We start from the raw sequence: 25,384 nt of genomic DNA on the forward strand, positions 1-25,384 counted from the left end.
GCAACAAGGCGCGGTGCGCGCTTGCTCGAGCACGAGCCTTACATGTCGGAGGGAGGAGACGGGGTCGGCGCATCGGAAAGCTTGGATTCTGAACGCGAGGAAGCCAGGGATCCACACGTCACGATGGCGACCACGGTACAAATATCACCCCCAGAAACATTTGACTTTTCTCATCCTGCCGAATGGCCAAAGTGGATCAGAAGGTTCGAAAGATTTCGCATTGCAACCGCTCTTGATAACAAATCAGACGAGTATCAAGTTAACGCACTCCTGTATGCTATGGGAGATGCTGCTGATGATGTTTTGGCAGTTTTACCTCTGTGCGATGCAGATAAAAAGAAATATGCAACTGTCAAAGAGGCATTTGACAAACATTACGTAGGAAAACACAACGTAATTTTCGAAAGAGCACAGTTTAACTGCAGACGGCAACAGGATGGGGAAAGTACAGAGTTGTTCATCACTGCTGTGCACAAACTTGCAGAAAATTGTGCATTTGGAGCACTCAAAGACGAACTCATAAGGGACAGAATTGTGGTTGGCATAAAAGACAAAAGACTGTCCGAGCTGCTGCAAATGGACTCAGAGTTGACTCTTGCTAAAGCCATTGAGAAAGTTAGGCAGAGCGAAACGGTAAAGAAACAACAATCAGTACTTCACAGCAGCGCGGCAGTGGAGAAAACACTGAACATGGACACAATACGGACAAATACAACACGTGGGAAGATGCAGACGTGGCAGAAGAAAGAACAAAAGCCAATCAAGCAAAGTGGAAAGGAATGCGGCCGCTGTGGTCGTAAGAACAAACACTCATGGAAAGAATGTCCAGCCAAAGAGGTACAGTGTCGAAAATGTCAGAAAAAAGGACACTTTGCTGTGGTCTGTCGCAGTAGTGAAGCTACAGCGCTACGCGAAGTGACAGAAAATCAGAAAGATACAGACAGCGAGGATTGTGTGTTATTGGGTGAAGTAGAGACTGGGAGGTCACAGCCCTGGGTGCAAAAGGTTAAGTTAAATGGGGAAAATGTATATTTTAAACTCGACACAGGGGCGGATGTTACATCTATTCCAGAGGGTTTGTACAGTCCAGACAGAGATGGTAAGCTGCAGAGACCCAGAAAGAAGTTACTAGGGCCAGGCAGTAGCCCACTCAATGTTAAAGGCTGCTTCGAGGCACAGCTAGCAGTGAAAGGGCGCAGTGTTTCTCAAGACGTCTACCTTGTGTCAGGTCTAGTACAGCCACTGCTAAGCAGGCCAGCGTGTGAGGCTCTGGGTCTTGTGTACAGAGTAAGCACGGTAACGGAGTCGGTGACAGATTTCAGGGCAGCATACCCAGATGTTTTTAAAGGTTTAGGCGTGCTGAGGGAGCCTTATCACATTGAGATAGAGCAAGGAGCTGTACCGGTAGCCCTATCTGCCCCAAGACGCGTTCCTCTTCCCCTCAGAGATGCAGTGAGAAATGAGCTGCACAGAATGGAAGAAATGGGCGTTATCTCCAAAGTCACTGAGCCTACTGAGTGGTGTTCTGGCATGGTAGTGGTCCCCAGACCAGCAGGAAAGCCCCCCAGAATATGTGTGGACCTCACACCCCTGAACACTGTAGTCAAAAGAGAACGGCACATCCTCCCAGCAGTAGATCAAACACTAGCGATGATGAAAGATGCTAAAGTGTTCACAAAGCTCGACGCCCGGTCTGGATTCTGGCAAATTCCGCTCACACCAGAGTCAAGGCCACTCACTACCTTCATCACGCCTTTTGGAAGGTTTCAATTCAACCGCCTTCCCTTTGGCATTGCATCGGCGCCGGAGCATTTTCAAAGGCGAATGTCACAGATGCTGGAAGATTTTGAAGGGGTGATTTGTCACGCCGATGATGTGCTTGTATATGGCAGAGACAGGCAGGAGCACGACCAGAGGTTGCACTGTGTGCTTCAAAAGTTTCAGAAGGTGGGTCTCACTCTGAATGAGAAGTGTGAGTTTGCTAAAAGTCAAATAATCTTTGTGGGACACAAAGTGTCAGCAAAAGGCATTGAGGCTGATCCCAACAAGGTAACAGCAATCCGGCAGCTGCCGCGACCTCAGAGTGTGGAAGATGTGCGCCGTCTCATGGGCATGGCCAACTATCTTGCCAAGTTCATGCCACAACTAGCCACAATCACCACACCATTAAAAGAACTGCTGAAAGACAGAAACGAGTGGATATGGGCGGAGCCACAGGAAACAGCGTTTCAGAGACTAAAAGGCATATTAAGCTCTCCAGAAGTGCTCGCTCAGTACTCCAACTCAGCAGATACACGAGTCGCTGCAGATGCATCGCCATACGGTATCGGAGCTGTTCTCACGCAGAAACAGTCTGACAACTCCTGGCGACCAGTCACATATATCTCAAGAGGTCTCACGGACACAGAGAAACGCTACGCGCAGATAGAAAAGGAGGCTCTCGCTGTAACGTGGGCGTGTGAACGACTGTCATCTTACCTCATGGGCCTACAGTTCACTCTAATCACGGATCACAAACCCCTGGTCCCTCTTCTGAGCACAAGAGGCCTGGACGACCTGCCTCCACGCGTCCTTAGATTCCGCCTCAGGCTGCTGCGCTTTACTTTCACCATTGTCCATGTTCCAGGGAAGAACCTCGTCACTGCTGATGCTCTCTCACGAGCACCGCTAGCAGGGCCTCCTTCTGCTGGGGATCTTCAGCTGGAAAAAGAGCTGGAGGTTTTCGTGGACTGTGTGGTTTCCCATCTCCCAGCCACGGATAAAAGGCTGGAGGAGATTAAGTTGGCGCAGGAAATGGATGACCTGTGCAGAAAGGTGGTGTATCAATGTGGGACAGGCTGGCCAGAAAAAGATAAACTAGATCCTGAGTTAAAGGGGTACTGGCAATACAGAATGGACTTCAATCTAGTCCATGGTCTTCTCATGAAAGGGGAGAGACTTGTGATACCACCTCAAATGAGAGCGGAGGTTTTGTCACGTTTGCATGAAGGCCACCAGGGTGTTTCAAAATGCAGGGCCAGAGCAAAAGAGTCGGTGTGGTGGCCGGGCATCTCAACTCAGATACGTCAGATGGTAGACAGGTGCGAAATATGTCAAAAACATAGGTTACAGTGCCGTGAACCAATGCTGGCAACTCCTGTTCCCGACCGCCCATGGCAAAAAGTCGGCATGGATCTGTTCGAGTGGTCAAAGAAACACTTTCTGCTGATTATTGATTTTTTCTCAAGGTACATTGAGATAGCTGAACTGAGACACACAACTGCAGAGGTCACTATTAATGCTATAAAAGAAGCCTTTGCAAGACATGGAGTTGCTGAGTCTGTGGTATCGGATAACGGGCCGCAATTTTCATCAGAACAGTTCAAGCTCTTTGCCAAAGAGTACCAGTTCACACATGAAACAAGCAGCCCTAGGTACCCCCAAGCCAACGGGGAGGCAGAACGTGCTGTTCGTACCATTAAAGACTTGTGGAAAAAGGACTGTGACTACAACAGAGCACTGCTAGCGTACAGGGCCACCCCACTGGAACATGGGCTCTCGCCGGCGCAGTTGCTTATGGGGAGACACCTGCGTACCTCGCTGCCACAAGCAGTGGCGAAGCTGGTGCCAAAGTGGCCTGACCTACAGGCTTTTCGCAAAAAAGATGAGGAGGGGAGGCGTGAGCAGGCAAAACACTACAACCGCAGACATAGAGTCAGACCGCTTCCGGAACTATCATCAGGACAGAAAGTGTGGATTACCACTGAAGGAACTACTGGAGCAGTAGTTGGACCTGCCAATGCTCCCAGATCTTATGTGGTAGAGACAGACAGGGGTTTTCTGAGGAGAAATAGGAGCCACCTCAGACCAACAGGGACTATTACCAGATCTGGTCGAGTGGTGAGACCTCCTGAAAGACTGGATGTGTAATTCTCTGAAGTTATCCATTCATGCCCTATTCAAAGATGGGTTAAGCTGTTAGAGATGTTTACAATAATGTGTTTCGTTTAAATGTAAGTAAACAAATGAGGGATGTGTATAATTTTCACGTTTCATGATGCTCCGCATTTCTGTTCTAGTAAGCTGTTTGAGTTGTTATGAAGCATGTCTTTAGCTAAAAGGAGGAGGTGTAGCGGTAGACTACTGTTCCCATAAGGCTGTGTGCGGGGGGGGGGCTTCCGGGTTCAAGTAAAGTTGGTAAGCATCACCCGAACGGCTGCGTCCAGTGTCATCATTTATACGAGAAGAGCCTGTGGCCAGGGGTGCACCAGGTTGTCTGCAGGGAGAAGAACAGAAGAACAGATGGCAATGTGTTCTTTCTCTGGAAAAAAAAAGCTCTACTTATGCCCTTCTGAAGCGGCTCCAGATCTGTTTTACCACCTATGGATGGAGTCTCCACTCGTCTTGGATTGGGCTCCTCCTCGACATGCTGTAATGTCGAGGGGAAGACTGGCACATAAACTGCTTTCAGTGAGTAGAAGTAAAAATCAAAAATTTTCAGAGACAATCAAAGGTCACAAACACTGCAAATATTTAACAATGATTCTTCATTATGGAGGAAAGATGAGGTCACATCATTTATTTTTTTTTCAAAATGAATTTTCTACAAACCTTTGGAGATTAATTAATCCAGATTAAATGTTGAAACTCAACACATTCCTGAATGATGACTGGATCACTTTCTTTTATGAATGAATTTGTCCCTTTTTTTACATCGCCTGCAGTTAAAGATGCCCCCACTAGAGGTCATGCATACTGTCTGATTCACCTGCTGCTGTCGTATTGAAAGTCAGCAGAGTACTACACTTCACAGGTCAGGTCCAGTAAGTTGTGAGGTGGGGTGTCCATGGTTCAGACTTGTTGTCCAGCACATCCCACAGATGTTTGATTGGAATGAGATCTGGGGAATTTGGAGGCCAAGTCAACACCTCAAACTCATTGTTGTGCTCCTCAAACTGTTCCTAGATCGTTTTTGCTTTGTGGCAGGACAGATTGTGCTGCTGAAAGTGGCCGCAGCCATCAGGGTTTGATTAGGTAGGTGGTAAAAGTAACATTCACGTCCATTGATGGCTGAACCTAAGGTCTCCCAGGAGAAAATTTCCCAACACATCACACTGCCTCTGCCGGCTTGCTTTCTTTCCATAGTGGATCCTGGTGCTTGGTGTTTCCTGAGTAATCGATGTGCAAGCACCTGACTATCCACATAATGTAAAAGAAAATGTGATTTATCAAACCAGCCCACTTTCATTCATTACTCTGTGGTCCAGTTCTGATGCTCACAGGAGCGTTGTTGGTGGTTTCTGTACTGAACAGAGGTCAGCATGTGAACCCTGACTGGTCTACACCTGTGCTGTCCCATACTCAACAAACTGTGATGCTCTGTGTATTCGGACACATTTCTATCAGAACCAGCATGAACTTTTTCAATAACTTGAGCTACAGTAACTTGTCTGGTGGATTAGACCACCCACACCAGCCTTCACTCCAATTGTGCATCAGTGAGCCTTGGCCATCCATGACCCTGCCACTGCTTCACCACTGTTCCTTCTGCAGACCAATTTTGATCGACACTGACCACTGCAGACTGGGAACGCCCCACAAGAGCTGCAATTTTAGAGATGCTATGACCCAGTCATCTAGCCATCACAGTTTTGGACTTCACAAACTTAACTTTGAGAATAAAATGTTCACTTTTCCCCAATATATTCCACTCACTAACAGGTGCCATGATAAAGAAATATTCAGTGTTATTGAATTTACCTGAGAATGTTTATAATGTTATGCTGATTGATGTATAATCCAGCATACATGCCAACAGCATAATTCAGTGAGATAATCTGCACTACACACACTGTTGATATTTTCAGATCAGATAAACATGAAAAGAAAATCCACATGTATGAAGCCACAGCTCTTCAGTAAATATACAGTTTGTATCGTGGGTGTGTGTTTGAGTGCTCACACACTTAACATGGTTATATTAACATTTTAACCAATAATCTCAATGAAATGTTTGGTTTATGATACAAAATATAACACAGAGGACGACATTTAGAGCAACACGGGAGAAGCTAAATATAAATAAATGGGGAAAAAAAACAGTTTCTCACCTTCAGTGTTTCCATAGATGACTGTACTGAGCCCTAAAATAATGAATGAAACATCATCAGACATTATACAACTGACAAAATACACAATAAATATATAAACTTTGGATTTTTAAAGGTAAATCTTCACATGGCACAGTTATTGCTCATCACCTAATGACCAAAGCTGTGAGTCTTCGCTTGGCAGTTTCCAAGGCCTCAGGTATGGGCAGCTTGCTGTGCTTCTAAGGCATCCCTTTATTCATCATACTTTTGTGCAGCTCCAATAGTTGGTTAACCACTCTCTGCACTGCCTTGGCCTCCATTTAAAGTACAGAGATGGTACAGATAAGCCTGCAGAGTTATACCACACAGAAATATTGACACAGTATTTAAAGAAAACTGTCTTAAAGTGCAAACACTGAAGGCAGTTGCTTTTCAGAGTGAGAAACAAGCTTTTCACAGCTTCACAGTTTTTTAGTCCAGCATGTGTCATCACCACAGTGACTCTAATGTTATCTGTTTTGACACAGTCCCATGCATACTTAATTGTCACAGTGTTTTTGCTAATATTCCAGTAAGGGCTGGTATTGTAAACATGTATCATGGACCAGACAGAAACCACAAGGCCTTAGTGGTGTGACTAAAACAGTCTTTTACACACATGCAGTGAAAAGTTCAGCAACCATTCAATCATTGAGTTTATTCCAAACACTGTAATGAACTGAATTACTGTTGAAACAAATAAGAACTTCTATTGCTCCATGTTTATTTGCTGTTTTTGACTCAGTGAGAGTCACAGCTGTTGTCACTGATGTCTGTTGTGTTGCTCCTGCTCCCTGCCCCAAGCTTTCCATGTATGCGTGTGGTCAAGTGTTCCCAGAACAGCAACACACCACTGAATATTAACTGTGTGAGGGCGTCTGCTTTTAGCTTCTTTCTTCTGCTTTTAACTGAACTGTGTCTAGTTGTTAGAATGAGCGCTGAAATAATTTTTTACACATTGTGAGCCCGAGTAAAATGCTCCTAGAAAAGTTGTGTTATCTTATTTTCTTTCACATATGTTATAGTACAATGATGTAAACAGATCTGAGTACTAAACAACAGTTTTATGCTTGTTGCACTGACGTCAGCTCTTGCAGGAGTTTGCTTTATATGGTTAAAAACAGATGTGTGTCGCAACACTCTCACAGTATGAATGCAGTACTGCTTAACAACACTGGGTGATGCACGTCTCACTTTTGCTGGTTTTTCAAGACTTGTTGTGACACTAAACAGGAAATGATCAACTGGATGTTTAAACTGAAGCAAATAAGAAATAAACATAATCATTATTAATATATGTTTCAATAATTTCATTGATACAAAGTGGAAAAGTGAAAATGCAAACAGACAAACAGCAAAAAAACAAAAATATAACAAACTCCAAAACAGCAGACCTTAATGTTTGTGTTGACAAGGTTTAAATCTTGATACATGATGATGTTTTTTCTCTTGCATTAAGTGAAAAATGCACATGACACTGTGTCAGTCCAGCCACTGATCCACAGCAAAAACCATCTAAAAGTAATCTCATCCATTTAATCCTGGATAAACGTTATAACAACTTGAGGTTCATGTTGTGACGTTGCCTCCCACAGCTGGCTTTGCATGAACAGATCAGTAGCCGTCTGTGCTGATATTTGACATAAAGGTGAAACAAAGCAGAAATACTTTTACATCAATAATGACTTTATTAATACAACACTGTGAGAACATTAATCAGTGTAACTGTTGTTTAGTAAATGCGGCTCACCTGATGGAGAACATGGTCCTTTGAACAATGACTCTTTGTCACAAAGACAAATACAATCACTTTGACTATCACAGAGAATGGTTGTGATGAGTGTTTGTGCTCAGGATTAGATTGAATGAATCCTGGAAACACATGAGTCCACTGGTTTGTGTTCCTGGAGAGGTGGAGGACATCAGAGGGTGAGCAGGGAGGTGAGGAAATGAGGAGAGTGTTCCAGAGAAGGAAACAGGTAGGTCATGGAGGTAAGTGATCCACTCCTTCAGCCAGTAGGAAGACACTGGAAACAAGGAGAAAAGGATGTTAGCACGATATCTGGTAAGTTTCACAGTGGTGTTATAAGAGAGCCTGTTTACCTCACTTTGGAGGCAGACTGAGTGCTGGAGCTGGTGCTTTCATACTGTGGATGATGAGGTCGATGAGACACACCCAAAGGGGTGGAGAATACCTGCTCTACCCATCCTGGACTCAGACCATGTTAATACTAAAGCAAACAAGTGCTGAATGAGACAGTAAAACCTGTTTTTTATGCACAAAAAGGAAGTGAGAAATCACACGGTTCCTGCCACTGCAGAGAATACTTCTGTTGTCACGGACGGCTGTGATGCTGATCTGACTGAATAATTTAATCAAAGACAGACTCCTGTCTCCTGGATGAAGCTGGTTACTGTGATACTGCAGAGTCAAGCAGACAGGCCGGAGTCAAACACTGACAGGATCATGACAGGTCTGGTGTGCAAATTCCCTGCTGACTCAGCCTCAGGATGGCTAGAGGCAAGAATCAATCGCACCCAAATGAGCGCATCATTGATCATGTGCACATCACGCAGAGGGAGAGTGGGAGTGAGAGACGAAAGGCGCAGCGACAGAGCATGGCAGTTGTAACGCAGTTTGTGTGATTCCGTGTGCGTTAATGAAACTGTAAGTGTTATTACCTTTGACAGGTTAACTGGTACGATAATAGTTATAGTTGTTTGTGCATGTTAAAGCTAAAGTTATGCCTCGGTACACTGATATCACGTTAGTAGGTTTATTTAATTATTTAGTTAATTTGCACTAAGTTAATACCAGTGGCCAGAATCTCCTCCAACGATTACATCCCGCGGTTAAAGGATTTTTCTGTTGTCTATTGTTTAGTTTAACTGTTGTTAGCTTGCCACATTCTTGCCTTGGTACTAGCAACTGGAAAGATATGTGCTATTTAGCCAACTCCTGGTCTTACGGTGACCCCTTGTGGACATGGTAAAATATTGCTGTGTCTGAGTGGATGATGTGTTCTGATTGTTGCTTAGGTATCTTTGACCCTGCTAATTATAGTATTGCCTGTTTCTGTTTCCAGAAAACCATGCTTATAGTCACCAATACTGCATCTGCCACAATTATAAGTGCATATCTGGCTGTACCACAGTTGGATTTATCATGGCAAGCCCTGCTGTAACCAGTTCTTCTGTGAAGTTTCATTAAAGACAGTGAATTGAAAACTCCTGGACTGCTGCAGTCTTTCTGACCAAAGACTTAGGCCAGACTCGTATACACCGCCCTTCCCGTATATATATTCTACAAGTGGTCCTTCGAGCCGCATGGTATACTAGCTGAGCTATGGCTACACCCCGAGAGTTTAACGACGACCAGCCTGCACTGAGTCCCCGTCCCAGCAGGGTGCGACGCATTCCCAGACATCTGGAGGACTTCGAACTCACCTACCCAGTTCACCGTCTTTATAGTACCAGAGTAAGACCAGCATCACCACCGAGACCAACTTATGCAGCACCACTTAGCCCTGGGAGTTCCCCTAACTACCCTGCAGCTGGTCATTATGGTACGGCAAGTCCAGAGGAAAGATGGCAGCGGCTGGAAGCACGTTGGCAAATGATAAGCCAGCAGATGAAAGAACTTGAAGTGGAAATGGACAGGGTCAGATTGCCTTCGTATCCACAGAGTGAACATCTGCCTTATCCTTCATACCACTATGCAGCATTTCAGCCACTTTACAGTAGCCTCCCCCATTTAGAACTGGGTTACCCTGTTCGGTCTCCCAGTCCAAGAGCTGCACCTAACATTCAGCACCAGGTTCTGCATGCTCCAACACAAGCCCCTGCTCCTCAAGTGCAGGTTGACACTGCTGCATAAGCCTGCTCGCCACCGTTGCCAACGCAGCCTGTACCCCCTGCTCTAACACAGCCTGCATTGCCCTTCGCACCACCTCCTGCTTCTCTAATGATGCCTCAGCCAGTGTCCCCTATCACACCGCAGCCAGAACCACACGTGCCTCAGCCAGTGCCCTCTACCACGCCTTTACAGCCTGTGCATGTCCCGCCAGAGCAGCAGTATGATGCACTTCCCAGGGCCTGGCAGTCTGCTCCACTGCCATATCCACCTGTGCATTATCCTAGACCACCCCGTGGTCAGCCCTATTATCCAACACCTCACCCAGTAGACAGCTCACATCAGCCAAGTATGATGGAGATGGCGATTGCTTCATCATTTGGCATTCCTAAACCCAAACTGACTGTATTCAGCTCAGGGAAAGAGAGTGATTTTCTTATGCTCAAAAAGGGTCTGGACAGCTTACTTGGCCCGCACAAGCATTTAAGTGAAGACTATAAGTATCAGATCCTGCTTGACCATCTCACATTCCCATCTGCACTTCAAGTGGCAAAGAGGTATGTCAACAGTCAGACTCCATACACAAGTGCCATGCAAGCACTCACACAGAGGTACGGACAGCCAAGGCAGCTAGTGCAGGGGGAACTGAAGGCCATTCTGAATGCCCCACCAGTCAGGGCCGGAGATTATCAAGCATTTGAGGACTTTGCTACAGCAGTTGGAACTCTAGTGGGGATGCTCAGTACAATGGAGGGCCCCTCATCGTCAGAGTTGAAGTGTGGGTCTCATGTGGACACCCTACTCACCAAACTCCCCACTAACTATCGAGATGCATTTGCTGAACATTGCTTTAACCGAGGAATTATCCAAAGTGGCAGTGATCGTACATATACTCTCCCTGATCTAGCTGAGTGGCTGGAAAGGAAGGCCCAGACTCTGCAAGTGTCTCGCCAAATCACAAGCCCCTTCCCAGCTATACCAGCACATACTGAGTACAAGGACCGGAAAGCAGTGAGACAACAGAGGGTCAAACCTGCTACTATTCTGCTTGCTTGGAGTCAGCAGGGATCGAAGCCGCTAATCCTTCTCCGAGCCCTGCCACTGTACCACACCTGAAGAAGAGATCGTTTCAAGCCCTTCTGTCCTTATTGTAATAACCAGGAGCACTGCCTCAATGCCTGTGCTGACTTTGCCACGCTCACCTGTACTGCCAGAGCTACCTGGATAAAAGAGAAAAAACGATGTTGGAAATGTGGGAGAGGACATTCCCCAGAAAACTGCACTCTGAAGAAGCCCTGTGCAACATGTGGAGAACAACATCTGCTCATACTACATGATGTTGCTGCTGCAGAGAGCATCCTGACCGTAAATACGTCCTCCAACACGGTTTTCTTGGACCAAGTCAGCCATTCAGGGCGAGTAATGCTAAAGGTTGTCCCAGTGCGGTTGCAAAATGGGGAGAAAACACTGGATACATATGCTGTCCTGGATGATGGCTCCGAAAGAACAATCATACTACCTGCTGCCGTCCATCACCTTGGCCTTGTGGGAAATGAAGAGACTCTGTCCCTCAGGACAATTCGACAAGAAATCGTACAGCTGAAGGGAGCCACTGTATCCTTTCAGGTGTCAGGTATGACAAACCGAAGAGTGAAATATGACATTCACCAGGCTTTTACAGCAGCCGAAGTAACTCTGGCAGAGCAATCACGTGCTGCTGACCTCCTGACACAACGATACAAACACTTGAGAGGCTTATCCCTGCAGTCCTTCGACAAAGTCCAGCCCCTGCTACTTATCGGTTCTGATAACCCTCACCTGATAATACCTACCCAGCCTGTGCGTACCGGTCCAGTTGGTGGCCCAGTGGCTGTGTGCACAATGCTGGGGTGGGCGATTCAGGGACCAGCGAGCTTTTTGCAGCAACCAACAGATGAGAGAAGCTGTCTGCATTTGTCCACTCTCTCCTCTTCAGATGAGCTGCATCAACATGTCCAAAGACTCTGGCAGCTGGACACCCTACCCTTCCATACCAACAAGGAGGTGATGTGATCAGGCGAAAATAAAGCAGCCATAGAACGACTGGAGCAAGGGACTGTCCGGGTCACCGTCAATGGAGTGGCTCGCTATGCTACTCCACTGTTGCGAAGACAGAATGCACCTGTTCTTCGGGCACCTCCCACAGCAGTGATGGCACTCCTCAGAGCGACAGAGCGACGTTTGTGTAACAGTCCAGATCAAGCTGCTGTCTACAATGAGGAAATTCACAAGTTGGAGAAAGCTGGTTATGTAGTAAAGATCAGCATGAATGAGGTGAGCAGCTCTGCAGAATCATGGTTTATCCCGCATCACATTGTGTACCACAACAACAAGCCCAGAATCGTCTTCAACTGCTCTTTTAACTACAAGCAAGCTTCTCTTAACAAGAACCTGCTTCCTGGCCCGGTTCTTGGGTCAACACTGCTTGGCGTGCTGTTGAGATTCAGAGAGTATGCTGTAGCTATCAGTGGAGATATTCGCGGCATGTTCCATCAGGTGCGCCTTCTGCCTGAGGACCAGCCACTTCTACGCTTCTTATGGCGAGATGGGGAGAGGGAGCGCTGCCCAGACGTGTACGAGTGGCGTGTCCTTCCTTTCAGGACCACATGTAGCCCATGCTGTGCTACATATGCCCTGCAGCGCCATGTAAAGGATCACAGCAAAGACAATGAAGAGGTACTGTACTCTGTGCTCCATGCATTCTATGTGGATAACTGCTTACAGTTTCTACAGTCTCAGACTCAGGCAAAAAACCTGATAGACAAGATGAGAGCCCTCCTTGCCAGTGGAGGATTTGAGATAAGGCAGTGGGCTAGCAACGCACCTGAGGTTATTTCTCACCTACCAACTGAAGCCAAATCAACTGAGTGTGAGTTATGGCTGACCACTAACAAGACTGAACCACAAGAGTCTTCCCTTGGTCTCCTGTGGCGCTGCAGCTCTGACACATTGGGATACAAGCACCGTGCCATTCCACGTACTGCACCAACCCTGAGATATGTTTACAGAGTACTGGCAAGCCAATATGACCCATTAGGTTATATCATTCCCTTTACAACGCGAGCCAAGGTTCTGGTTCAGGCACTCTGGAAGAAAGAGAGGGGTTGGGATGAGCCGATTGCAGATGAGCTCCTGTCCGTATGGTTAGCATGGGAAAGTGAGCTGCCATACTTGCCAAACCTCAGCTTGCCAAGGTGTTACACTCCTGGTATCTCGGCTGGGAGCCCCATGAACCTACACATCTTCTGTGATGCCTCAGAGAGAGCCTATGGTGCGGTTGCATACCTGAGAGTAGACACTGACAGCAATGAAGTTGAAGTGGCATTTGTGATGGCCCGATCTCGTGTGGCACCCAAAAGGCAGCTCTCAATACCTCGCCAGGAACTTTGTGCTGCCCTAGCAGGAGCACAGTTAGCCAAAGTTCTGCAGACCGAGTTAACCCTGCCATTACAGACAACTACTCTGTGGACCGATTCGACCACTTTCCTTCACTGGATCCAGTCTGAATCCCAGCAGTATAAAGTGTTTGTGGGAACCCGAATAGCAGAAATTCAAGAGCTTATTGGAGCTGAGAGCTGGAGATATGTTCCTCTGAAGAGAACCCTGCCGATGACATCACACGTGGAAATCCTTAAAGAATTTAACTAAAGCCAGACCGCTGGACAGATGGCCCAGCATTCCTCCATCAGCCTCCCGCTAGCTGGCCTCGCACCCCACAGTGAGCTCGATGCAGGAGGAAGAGATCCGCGACAGCATCTTCTGTGGCAACATTTCCACAAGCAGCCCGCTGACACCTGATCTGACCCAGTTCAACTCCTGGACTGAGCTGGTACATGCCACATATCACGCCCTCCATGGGGCGGCCGCTCCCACCCATGACTGCCTCCAGTCGTGGGGAGGCAGAAATTGCCCTCCTGAAAGGTCACAAAGTGAGAGTTTCCCGCAGAGTTGGCTGCATTGCAGTCAGGTAAAACTATCAGCCCTAACAGCCGCTTGCTGTCGCTTTCACCTGAATTAGACCATACTGTAGGGTTGATCAGGGTTGGAGGTCGGCTCCAGAGGGCTGAAAATCTGAAAGAGGACACCATCCATCCTATAGTTCTTGCACCAGACCACCCTGTCACAAAGCTGTTAGTGCAGGACTATGATAACCGTCTGTTACATGCAGGTCCTGACCGTATATTTGCAGAGATAAGGAGGACCTAATGGATACTTCGCGGCCGACAGATCATCAAGAGACATCAACGCAGCTGTGTGGAATGTTGTAAATGGCGCAGCAAACCAGTCACTCCCCAGATGGCAGACCTACCAGCTGCACGATTACGCATCACTAAACCACGATACTGGTCCACTGGAGTCGACTGCTTTGGCCCTTACACCATAAAAATAGGATGGAGACATGAGAAAAGGTGGGGTATTATCTTTAAATGTCTGACCACCAGGTGCGTACATCTGGACCTCTTGTGCAGCATGAACACAGATTCATTCTTGCTTGCCCTTTGGCGCTTTGTGGCAAGGACAGGAAAACCCTTTGAGATTCTCTGTGATCGTGGCACCAACTTCAGAGGAGGAGAGAGGGAACTTAGAGAAGATTTTGCTGCCATGGAACCAGTTTTGAAGCAACAGCTCGCTGAACAGAGCATTGATTTCAAATTCAATCCACCACTTGCTCCACATTTTGGAGGCACATGGGAGAGGGAAATCAAGTCGGTCAAAGCTTCCCTGCGTGTCGTCCTGAAAGACCAAGCTGTCCCAGAAGAAGTGCTGATGACTATGCTTGTAGAAGTGGAGGGCATTCTTAACTCGAAACCTCTTGGTTATGCAACATCAGACATTGCGGACCCTGATCCCATTACTCCTAACCTTCTGCTTATGGGGCGGAGAGACTGTAATGGAATTTCTTTCACTTATGTACTAATCACATTATTTTATTGTATAATGCCTTGGTGCCACTGGATTTTAACATGTCTGACACCCATACTGTAAGACAAATGGTGGGGGTTCTATTTAGGAGGTTGGGGAAGCAGACAACTCCACAGGAGGGAGAGTCTTTTGTCTCTTCGAGGACTCTGGGAGGTAGCAAGGGAGTGTGAACCTTAAGGTGTGAAACAGCTGTGTACTGCCTTTTGTTCCTGGAGAAGGTATTTAACTGAGAGCCACACTAGGCTCAGGGAGACTCTGCTGACCCTGCCCCGTGGTCATGCAGGCTCTCCACCAAGCTTGGTTTTCTGTTCTGTGTGTGTTTGGATTAAAGAATGTTAGCTACCGCTCACCGCTCATCTGCAGGCTTTATTTAAGTGAAAAACTTCCACAACAGAGACGCATCCCTACCACAAGCAGTGTACAGCAAGAGTGACCTACTGGGACACCGCCGCTGGAGACACAGCCAAGTGCTTGCCGACCATTTCTGGGTTCAGTTTACTCGCAATTACCTACCTAACCTTCAGCTGTGGCGCATCGGTACCCCAGATATCACAGTAGATCGAGTGGTCATGGTGATTGACCCACAGCTACCAAGGGCTCTGTGGCCAGCTGGGCGGGTAACTAAAGTAATCCCCAGCGATGATGGCAAGATACGCACAGCTGAGGTCGACATAAAAGGAGTTAAATACATTCGCCCGTGACTAAGCTCGTCACTCTTCCAAAATTGCCAGAGGACTGAAGGGGTGTATATTATCCAGCAGGGACATTTGTGTTCTGCAAATTCACTTAGTGAATTTGGGGGCGGCTGTGCAAATTCCCTGCTGACTCGGCCTCAGGATGGCTAGAGGCAAGAATCAATCGCACCCAAATGAGCGCATCATTGATCATGTGCACATCACGCAGAGGGAGAGTGGGAGTGAGAGACGAAAGGCGCAGCGACAGAGCATGGCAGTTGTAACGCAGTTTGTGTGATTCCGTGTGCGTTAATGAAACTGTAAGTGTTATTACCTTTGACAGGTTAACTGGTACGATAATAGTTATAGTTGTTTGTGCATGTTAAAGCTAAAGTTATGCCTCGGTACACTGATATCACGTTAGTAGGTTTATTTAATTATTTAGTTAATTTGCACTAAGTTAATACCAGTGGCCAGAATCTCCTCCAACGATTACATCCAGCGGTTAAAGGATTTTTCTGTTGTCTATTGTTTAGTTTAACTGTTGTTAGCTTGCCACATTCTTGCCTTGGTACTAGCAACTGGAAAGATATGTGCTATTTAGCCAACTCCTGGTCTTACGGTGACCCCTTGTGGACATGGTAAAATATTGCTGTGTCTGAGTGGATGATGTGTTCTGATTGTTGCTTAGGTATCTTTGACCCTGCTAATTATAGTATTGCCTGTTTCTGTTTCCAGAAAACCATGCTTATAGTCACCAATACTGCATCTGCCACAATTATAAGTGCATATCTGGCTGTACCACAGTTGGATTTATCATGGCAAGCCCTGCTGTAACCAGTTCTTCTGTGAAGTTTCATTAAAGACAGTGAATTGAAAACTCCTGGACTGCTGCAGTCTTTCTGACCAAAGACTTAGGCCAGACTCGTATACACCGCCCTTCCCGTATATATATTCTACATCTGGGAACCATTTCTGAAAGATGAAGGATTTTCTTTTTGTGGTGGTAGCGTCATTTGGCCGACAGAATGAAGTGCAGCAACTACTGTTGTCAGTTGACCATCACTCATGAGTAGTGATGGTCCAGCAGTGATGGGGGGCGGGGGGTTGACACATACACACACAGAGGAAGTTGACAAACTCAATCTATGGCTACGTTCACACTGCAGGTCTTAATGCTCAATTCCGATTTTTTGATCAAATTCGATTTTTTTCTCTGCTTGTTCACACTACAAATAAAATGCGACAGCAAACGCTCTCTAGTGTGAACGCTCAAAGCGGCCCGCATGCGCAAAAGATGTCACACACAACGCGCTCTGTTTAGACCCAGAGCAAACAATATTGTTTGACTGACGGCCCTTAATATAAAGACTTCGGACTTTACGTTTCCCAATTTTTGCTTTAAGTTATTTTGTTATTTACATAATAATGTAAATAACCTAATAATGATCCTTATTGCTGTTTTAGAGGAGCGGTACTTCAAAGGATAGTTGCAGGTTTCTGTCAGAATCTGCAGATTATACACTACAAATAAAATGTTCACGTTTCTCCAACGTTGTCTTCCCAAGAGTTTCACTGACATCTATGGCCAGGAAGCGTTCCTGATGTCTTCTCCGGCGCTGATTATTGGCGTCTGTCTTGTGTCAGTGACGTAAAAGACGGATTTAATGCGACATGACCGTTCAAACAGCAGTCGCTTTCTAAAACATCGGATATGTAGGCTATCGGATTCAGTACCACATACGAAAGTGACCCAGATCGGATTTGAAAATATCGGATTTGTGCCGTTCACACTGTCATACCATGATCGGATATGGGCCGCATAGGGTCAAAAAAATCGGATTTGATGCGCTTTCGCCTGCAGTGTGAACATAGCCTATGATTGTTTCACTACCTCCTACTGACCATTCTTTGCATTACACCAGTAAAACAAGTGTATGATGATAAAACAAATATTGTCCAAAATATTTTACTGTTAAAACTGACACAAAGTGTGTGTCTTCATAAATACATAAAATACATAAAACAAAAATGTCACCACATTAGTGCAACATTGCACACAAGCTTGTTTCTACATTTACATTCAGTTGTGAGCCCTCAGTTTCCCGCAGACATTAAAAACATTTTTTACCTCCTCTAGTGCACACGCCTTCATTTTATACTCTTGGCCACCTTTTAATGTCACAGGGGGGGTCGATACTTTCTCTTGATGAATCAAACTGCTGTGAAGAGTTACAAACAAACTCTGCACAGTGATGTTGGTGCTCACACAGTACAATCACAACCATTCTGTAAGGATTCAGTGATACTCTGTCAAAATAATACTTCCTCCTTCACTTAACAGACTTATCACACAACTTGTTCTTTAGACATCCATTGAATGCACCTCTCAGTTCACCCCACGTGAGGGCACCTCGCTCAGCGACCAATCAGAGCCTACCCAGGCCGCATTGACCCTGTCAGCCAGGAAGTGAGGTGAAGGTGCATGGTGCTCCCGGGTTTTTCTCAATCTGAGAAACGCAGGGACGAAAGAGAGGAAAAATTCAGAATTGAGAGGAAGGAAAGCCAGCATACTTACCTGCTGGAAGTCCGGAGTCGAGTGGCTGGATGAAGGAGAGAAGCAACGTCGGTAAGACGAGTGTTATTCCGAAGGAAAAAACTTGTAGAGACTTACCGTCGTGATTACGCTAATGCTAGCTTGGTGTCTCACAGGCTAACCACTCACCTTTCATCCGGAGAGCTGCTGCAATTCCAACAGCAGTGTGTGTGTTGGGTTTTTTGTGAAACAGAGCAACGGTGAGCAACATGTTTCTTAGCCGCTCTAAAGCTAATTTTTGTCAGTTCACTGTGAGTTAAAGTAACCTAGAGGGTAATTTTTAGTGCATTTCTCTCTCACGAATAGGCCTATAGTGTGGAGAAATTAAGCACACTGCTTTAATGCCTCTGAACTGAACTCACATGTGTATTTTGTTGCTTATTTGCACATAGTTCTGAATTATTATAGTGTACTGTATTTTGAATGTCAATGGTTACTTACCATAAGTATTGTTTAATTAATGTTTACATGAATAGAGAAATATTTGAGCAACTTAGATGTTTAGTTCTCATATTTGATATACTTGAAAATTGAATGTTGTACAACAGAACTGTGAGATTTGATAAGATTTAAGATGTTGATGTAATGAATATGAGGTTGATGCAATATTTTGATTTTACATTTTAACCTTAAACAATGCATCTGGAAGAAAGTCTGATTAGAATGTACATTTTATGACCTGGATTATAGGTCAGGTGTTTTTTGGAGAGGACAGAAAAGTCTAAGGACCAGGACGATATTCCGGTCGTGATAGATGGCGAGCCAACCACTTTGAGGACGATCTACCCCAAAGAAGATACACACCCACACTCATACATTCCAATTACACTCACAAGGACCTTTGAGTTGGCTATCGCCAGCTTAACTCTAAATCATAACGGACTAACAGTACTTTTAGTTTGTTAAGTGTGCACACTATTTATTTTATTTTATACTTTTTCTGTACAAATTTGACAATATCTGTTATACCTTGTAACAATACAAGAGTGGCTACTCAAAAGTTAACATTGTGTCCAGGTCATTATTGCTGCTCAATACTTTGGCTCCATACGAATTTGGTGTCTTCTGATTCTGGCCAGGGTCTTATTACGAGCCCAAGTAGTTATTGTGCTGTAATTCACCTTTATACCTTAAAGTTGGTTACAATAAATTATTAATTTTGTTTGTCTCTGAGTCCAGCATTGACACATGACCTGCAATTTGTCTTTGGCATGATCACTTTTTGTCTGCTTGCCTTACAAGCTGTTTGTCAAATGGAAGTGAACTTCCTCTGATAAAGCTGGGACAATATCAGTGTTATTAAATAATCATGACCCATGTTTGTGTATTTGCACAAGTCTCTTAAAAGCGTATCCAAATGAAGAGTGCTGCATATTTCTGATGGATGAACAAGTTTTAAAACACTGAAACAAAATTCCAACTAATTGAGAGTTGCAAAGAAATACAAGATCACACTGCAAACCTCCCAATAATGAATAACATATTTGTTCTTTTGAACAACCTGCAATAACCACATGTGTGTAAAACACTGTTGTTGGTTATTGTTGGTCTCTCACAGACAGTTTTTTTTTTTAATCTAATGATAGACTGGGCCACTGAGAAAAGAGGAAACACAGCCTGTGGTTTCAGACTGAAGTTTCCTTTGTTGTAAATGTCTTGTTTTATGTTATCAGCTCACAGCAGAGAGTTAAAAAGGAATCCATACAAAGAGCAAAGTGTAAATGTTCACTTTAATTTCTGTCTGCATTTTTATACAATGTGTCATTGTGGTGATGACACACTAAAGAATAAAGATGTATGTGGGCACCAAGAGAAGCTGTGAACTATTTGTTTCTCACCCTGAAAAGCTGCTTCCTCTGAGAGTCTCTGCATGTTCATGCTGTAAAAGTTAATATATGTGTGAATTAAAAAAAATACTCTGCCTCAAGATCTACCCACTAAATCCTATACAGATATGTTTTTCTTCTAACAGCAACTTTAAAACAGGCTAATTGTAAAATATGTGTTAAGCAGAGTATATCAGATGTACTCAGACCATTAGGAAGACTGATAAAATAAAGACACATGAATGGTGGAAAATACTGTGTGAATATTTCTGTGTGGTATAACTATAGGTGACCACATAGCTGCAGGCTCATCTGTACCATCTCTGCACTCAAAAATAAGAATGATCTCATATTTTTTCCATCAGCCTGCAGAAATAAAATGAAGAAAAACAGTTGAAGCTAAATGTGTGCTGCCCCCCAGATGACATCATGCGTTAGGCCTGCTAACTGACAGCAAAGAGAGATTATAAAGAGACTGTGAGACGTAAAACAGACAGAATACAGAGCAACAAGGCAGAAAGTTGGAATAGAAGCTCTTAATTTTACTATAAATAACATCTTAAATAAAGTATGAAACTTGCTTTATTCTAAAAAACACACAAGCTCTGTGTATATGTGTTCTGTGTTTGCTGCTTTACAACAATTACAAAAATCACACATGTGGTCCATATGAGAGACATACTGAGTAAAGGTGAAAACGACCAGAACTTTGTTTTGTTGGGATTTGTGTTTATTGATTTGTTTGTTTATTTTGTGCTTTGAAATGTAACATGTTGCTGCTGAGACAGTAGAAGCTAACTTAGCTCAGCAAACAAGCCTGAGCTGCATGTAGCTGTGTGTGTTTTTAAGCTGTACATGTCAGTATACAGAGACTGTGTGCCTCTGCAGTGATTGTCTGCAGCTAAAGACATATTAATGCTGTTAGCTCTGCTGTGTTTGTGTGGAGTTTCCAGTACAGAGATATGATCAGGAATGTTTTTCCTGTCGAACTATGTGGGAAACAAGAGTGTAATTATTATCTCTGAGCAACTGAATATGCTAATAATAATCTGTGCACAAATAACATTAGATGTGGCTGTATGGATTTTATTTATATTATTTGAGTTTACTTAGGTTTACATTCAATATGATTCTGATTGGAAGGTGAAATGTGAGACTCTCAGACTGTGATGCATTTGTGTTGTGTTTAGAACAATTGTGTGTAAATAAAGGTCTGGCAGAAAAACACACGACCTGTCAGACATCTCATCATTTACCTGTTTGTTTGTTTTTTAGGACCAGATATAATCCAATTACAGACTTTTACTAGCTGAGTATTTCATAGGTGAAAATCTTTGTAATTAAACTTGCAGTATGTTGCATCTAGTTTTCTACACACATGTTGTAATTACAGTGTTTCAGCTTTATCTGTAATCTGTTTGGTTTTTTTTATATTGAGTGAGGTTATCAAGTCATCTTCAGATTTGTGTTAATATTTTTCTTTGATATGCCATCAAATAATACACTTTACTATGAATTAAAATTTTATAATTTTACTTAAGTTTATGAATCACACACGTCTTTAGTTTAGTTTGAACTACACACTGAGTCACTTCCTGTGTTTGGGGTCACAGCCAAACTTAAAAGCAGAATTTTACCACATCGTGAGAACATTCACAGATCTGTGCTGAGCTTAAAGAAACATTTTGACTGTAGAACTGACTGATAATATTTGAGCTAAGAGGAGAATTAATTTCAACAAAGTTCCTCTGAAAAAAACAATATAAGGAATACAACGGATTCATAAAGATGGAGAAGATCTGTGGCCAAAGGGGCCAAATAAAAATAAAAGACGTACGTCTGCAGCATCAGTCAGGAGGTACAGAACAACTTATACTACTAGAAGTCAGAATATTGCTCTTAAGATGAGGAAAACCTATGACACCATTAATAGTTATGAATATATTAAAACACTGGCTGAGAAGATGACTCTCAGTCTGCAGAAGAAGAAAACTCCAGCAGGATCCACAGGACACGACAACAAAGACAAAACTATGACCTGCAAAGTGTGTCAGTAACTAAGCAACAGAGCACCTTTGTATATCACAGAGAAAGGCAGGAACACAAAACAGGAAAGAAGCTTAAATGTTTGCAGTGGACAGGAAATGTGAACACGTCACACGACTGCTGTGGTCAAAGCTACAGGAGCTGTTTGAGGTTGGTGTAAAAGGAAGGAAGCACAGAGAGGTGATAGAAGGAGGAGCTGAATATAAACTCTGGTCTTATCTACATTAAGTGCAGCTTCTCTTTGTTCTGCATTTATTATCAATGCAAAGTCGAACACTTTGAGATTAGATGCAGATCAGCGTGCAGGGCTGGACGTGAGGATGGGGCACTCTTTGCTCTGTTTGCTGGGGTTATTCTGTGAGTACAATACACACCTTTACTGTTTGAATGGCAGTGATGAAGGAGAATGTTTCTCACTGGTGACAGTTACAGTGTATCACTGCTTTAACCTGTTTACCTGACAGCTTCAACACAACAGACTAGATCTTTTTTTTATGTTTCCAGCCTGTTTGACAGCTAATAGAAACACATAAATTTGGTGATGAGTAATAACTGTGCAATCTGAAGATTTACCTTTAAAAAGCCTCAGTTTATATATTTATTGTGATTTTATCAGTTGTATAATGTCTGATGACGTTTCATTCATTATTTTAGTGCTCAGTACAGTCATCCATGGAAACACTGAAGGTGAGAAACTGTTTTTTTTCCCAATTATATCATATGTGTTGATCTTAACTAGTATTTAGCTTCTACAGTGTTGCTCTAAATGTCGTCCTCTGTGTTATATTTTGTATCATAAACCAAACATTTCATTAATATTATTGGTTAAAATGTTAATATAACCATGTTAAGTTGATTTAATGATTTATTGATTTATTGATTAGCATTCAAATATCTCAGTGAATACAGAATAAAGATTACCACAAAGCAAGAAAGCACGAGACAAGGCTAATCAAAAGGTATTGGCTGAAGCATTTGCTTATTACGCCAACCCTTTTAACAAAAGATCTTTTTGCATGCAGCTCCTGTACACAGTGTGTGAGCACTCAAACACACACCCACGATACAAACTGTATATTTACTGAAGAGCTGTGGCTTCATACATGTGGATTTTCTTTTCATGTTTATCTGATCTGAAAATATCAACAGTGTGTGTAGTGCAGATTATCTCACTGAATTTTGCTGTTGGCATGTTGGCTGGATTATATAGTGGGATTTTTTTGGATTATCTCTTGGATTTGTAAAAATGCTAATTATCAAAAGCTGCACACAGATGACAAATTAAAGGAAAATCCAATATCAAACATGGTAACCAAATGCTGCTCTGAGCTCAGCATAGAGTTTTTTACCTTCATCCCTCATTTGGTGTTTTGATTAGAAGCTGTCTAACACGTCACTCCTAAGTCTCTGTAGATGTTCAGTGTGTTGAATATTGTGGCTGCAAAAACTCAGACAGATGATTCACATTATGTCAGTTTGTGTCAAACATTTAGAGCAAAAATTTCATTCATTTGATTTTCTTTTCAAAATTACAGGCGGTAAAATGAAGGCCACTCTGACAGCAGACAGAACAACCATACCAGCAGGGGGCAGTGTGACACTGACCTGTGATGTGGATGTGAGGTACTCTGGTGAAGTAGAATATCAGTGGTTCAGAGAAACGACATCGGAAAAAAAGTACACGTTGGCAGCTGAATCAAACAGAGTTCTTGTCATCGCTATTGCTTCACGAGGGACATACAACTGCAGAGGACGTATAACAGCAACTAATTTACTTACAGAAGAAAGTGACTCAGTCATCATTCAGGAAACTGGTGGGTGTGAAATTTAATCTGGAATAAAACAGTTTAGATTCTCCAAAGCTGGAGAAAATGTATTTTGAAACACTAGTGCTCACATAGCAAAATTGGTATGGCCCGGATCTGGCCCACACAATGTGCTTACACATGGCCCACATACCGCAAAGAATGACGGCCATTTGGTGGACCAGCTCTGGTTTGCCAGAGGTAGCCCACACATGGGGCAGCACAAGGCCAGTTGCAGACACACTGCTGGCCCAGAACAGTTTCAGCTCTGGCCCCACATGTCAGTCTAATGTGTACCTTAATCAAGCCATATTAATAACAACATGTTGCACATAATAGTGCATGAGTAACATGACGAAACGCTGTTCAGACAGTGAATGGACTGATTCTTATACTGCGCTTTTTTCCTCTCCCAGATTATTCGAAGTGCTCTATACAACATGCCACATTCACCCAAATTCTTTAAACTGAGTGCTTCCTAAATACATTCACACTCTTGACATGCAGACTGGAGGAGCCAGGGATCAAACCACTAATCTTCCAATCAGTAGGTGACCTGCTCTACATCCTGAGCTACAGCCACCCAGTGGTAAACATGAATAAACCCTCACTAGGTTTTGGATAAAGTGTACGCTCACAAACCTGTCAAATCTGCATTGGAAACATTGGCTACCATAGCAGTATAGTATTGCCACATGGTATTTGGGTCTTCTAAGTAAAATAGGAAAATAGGATCATAAATAGTGGCATCATTGCCAGACCTGGTCCACATCTGGTTCACATACACCCTGCCATGACACCAGTCAGTCAGAAGTGCCAGCTTGATGCCGGATCAGGGGAAGACCTGTTTTCTATGAGCCTGGTCCACATAAACCAAACCACAATCGGGCCAGATGTGGCATGCCATCACATAAACAGTGCCATCTACACCAGGCCTGGCCCATATCTGGATGACATACCACTTACCATGCCAGAAGTCAGCCAGCAGTGCCGGCTTGATACCAGATCCGGGCCAGACCTGTCTGCTATGTGGGTGTATGTGAAAAAATGTGATGTGACCTCATCTTTCCTCCATAATGAAAAATCATTTTCAAATATGTGTTTCATGATTAATTAGTAGATAAATTCATGGTGCTTTATATTGTAAGGTAAAGACTGCAATAATACAAAGAAAGCAGAGAAAACCCCAACAATCATATGACCCCCTATGAGCAAGCACTTTGGCAACAGTGGAAAGGAAAAACTCCTTTTTGTCATGTTACGGCTGTGTGCAGACAGGAATAGGACCCAAGGTGCAGACTCCGGAGACAGTCATGAACTCAAAACAGCTTTATTGCTGAACAAAGAATATCTACAAAACCTAAACTGAGAAGAAACGAAGAAACAAAGAAACAAAGAAACAAAGAAACAAAAGAAACAAAGAAAACACACACACACACACACACACACACACACACACACACACACACACACACACACACACACACACACACACACACACACACACACACA

At 43.9% G+C, this 25,384-nt stretch overlaps 2 protein-coding genes and 1 long non-coding RNA gene across 3 annotated transcripts in view; all 3 read left to right on the forward strand.

Annotated features, from left to right (window-relative positions):
• Positions 1–25,384, forward strand: part of LOC116328764 (Fc receptor-like protein 5) — a 108,114-nt gene that overhangs the window by 67,161 nt on the left and 15,569 nt on the right. The window lies entirely within an intron of this gene.
• Positions 18,050–19,069, forward strand: LOC120437330. The gene is made up of 3 exons (XR_005611030.1): positions 18,050–18,228; positions 18,312–18,395; positions 18,886–19,069. It is a non-coding gene; the product is annotated as an uncharacterized LOC120437330 (long non-coding RNA).
• The window catches only part of LOC120437328, a 126,714-nt gene continuing 123,488 nt past the window's right edge, over positions 22,159–25,384 (forward strand). The window contains exons 1-3 of the mRNA XM_039607885.1: positions 22,159–22,424; positions 22,722–22,754; positions 23,603–23,881. Of these exons, the coding sequence (XP_039463819.1) occupies positions 22,388–22,424; positions 22,722–22,754; positions 23,603–23,881 (349 nt within the window). The 5' untranslated portion in view covers positions 22,159–22,387. The remainder of the gene's footprint in view (positions 22,425–22,721; positions 22,755–23,602; positions 23,882–25,384) is intronic.

This window comes from Oreochromis aureus, unplaced genomic scaffold (genome assembly GCF_013358895.1).
Source record: "Oreochromis aureus strain Israel breed Guangdong unplaced genomic scaffold, ZZ_aureus HiC_scaffold_90, whole genome shotgun sequence".
NCBI lineage: Eukaryota > Metazoa > Chordata > Actinopteri > Cichliformes > Cichlidae > Oreochromis > Oreochromis aureus.